Raw genomic sequence first — 1,532 nt, 5'->3', positions numbered from 1 at the left:
AGGTCTCAGAGTCAGGGCTCAGGCCTCAGGGCCTGCCCCCTCTCCCCTACTACACAGCTGATGGCCTGATAGAGAGAGAGAATGTATGAGTCATATCTATGGCAAAACTCCAACCGGGATATGTATAATAAAAATATTGAAGTAAATTCAATATCGTATTTATTTTATTAATTTTTATATTATACTATAAAGTCTTCTACTGGACCCGGGGAGACTACCAGATTCTTTAGAGTTAAGGTGGTATGAGACAGTTCCACACGTGGATTTCATAAATAGACTACCAGACACTCCTTATTGAAGGTGGTATGCGACACTGAAGCTTATTCATATTGAGTACTTTATTCGACATATTTACCACATGAAAAAAATCCATGACACGGCACTCCAAAAGCCGGCGATAATATCTGAGCTCAAAAAAATACATAAAATATCATTCTTTGTACATAGATACATCGTCCGTAATGTTCCTATAGAAATACACAGACATATAGTACTGTACAGTAGACACGATGATACCCCCCAGAGCAACTGTGTCGCATCCCAAAAACGAGAATGTGGTAGTGGTCGTCGACGGCGATGCTTTCCGCGTTTTCAATACCAAAGAAAACACGTTCCAAACACCCACTCTACCGCCCTTTGCACCGGCAGAGGTCAACAAAGACCACCAGCAAGAGAAATCCGCGGTCATTATCGGCGCTGTTTTTAGCGCGGATGGAAATCACTTTTGCACAGCGAGTCAGGCGAAAGAAATACGTTTCTTCGACACCGACACTTGGGTACAGACTGCATCCGCGTATGTGATTTGGATTGGTGCGAACGAATCCTGACGTATCCTTCGTAGTGTATAGAAGTACATGGCCACATTTCAAATGTGTATCTTGTATACTATATATATATATATATATATATATAATAAGTTGTAATTCGTGCGTGACACTTGTGATACATGTGTGTATAATGGGGTGTATTGGAATGTACATATTACACATATAAATTAAAGGTGTTCATGTATGCCAATAGTTTGTTGACATTAAATCTAGCTAGTTGTATATGGGTTATGAGAACCCAAGTCACAACTTCAGAGCAAACTTCCCGCTGTAAAAGGGAACGGCAACCATGGTTTAGGCCAGCAGTTAGTTGCCATAGGGAGCTATGTTGTTGTGGGCGTAAGAGGGACGTGGGCCGGTGTATTAAAGCAGACACCATAAAAAAACTAAAACAACACCACCACACACCACCACACACACACACTCATATATATATATATATATACTGCCACAATATATATATATATACTGCCACAATATATATATATAAATATATATATATGTGTGTGTGTCTGTGTGTGTGTGTGTCTGTGTGTCTGTGTGTTTGTATGTTTGTATGTGTGTATGTGTGTATGTGTGCCTGTGTGAGTGAATGAGTGCAAGTGAGTGTTTATACATATACTTTTGTGTTTCTCTTTCATGCTGATGTTTCTATACACCAATTTATATATTATAAATATTGGATATATAATAAATATATACAAA

General features: G+C 38.8%; 1 protein-coding gene across 1 annotated transcript in view; it reads left to right on the top strand.

Annotated features, from left to right (window-relative positions):
- Positions 1-446: 446 nt before the first annotated feature.
- Positions 447-1,532, top strand: part of SARC_12650 (hypothetical protein) — a gene marked incomplete at its 3' end in the record, with an annotated part of 4,141 nt that continues 3,055 nt past the window's right edge. The window contains exon 1 of the mRNA XM_014293238.1: positions 447-793. Coding sequence (XP_014148713.1) covers positions 510-793 — 284 coding nt within the window. The remainder of the gene's footprint in view (positions 794-1,532) is intronic.

This window comes from Sphaeroforma arctica (assembly GCF_001186125.1).
Source record: "Sphaeroforma arctica JP610 unplaced genomic scaffold supercont1.2471, whole genome shotgun sequence".
Classification (NCBI taxonomy): Eukaryota; class Ichthyosporea; order Ichthyophonida; genus Sphaeroforma; species Sphaeroforma arctica.
Note: the sequence above shows the minus strand (reverse complement) of the source record. Positions and strands in the feature narration are given on the sequence as shown.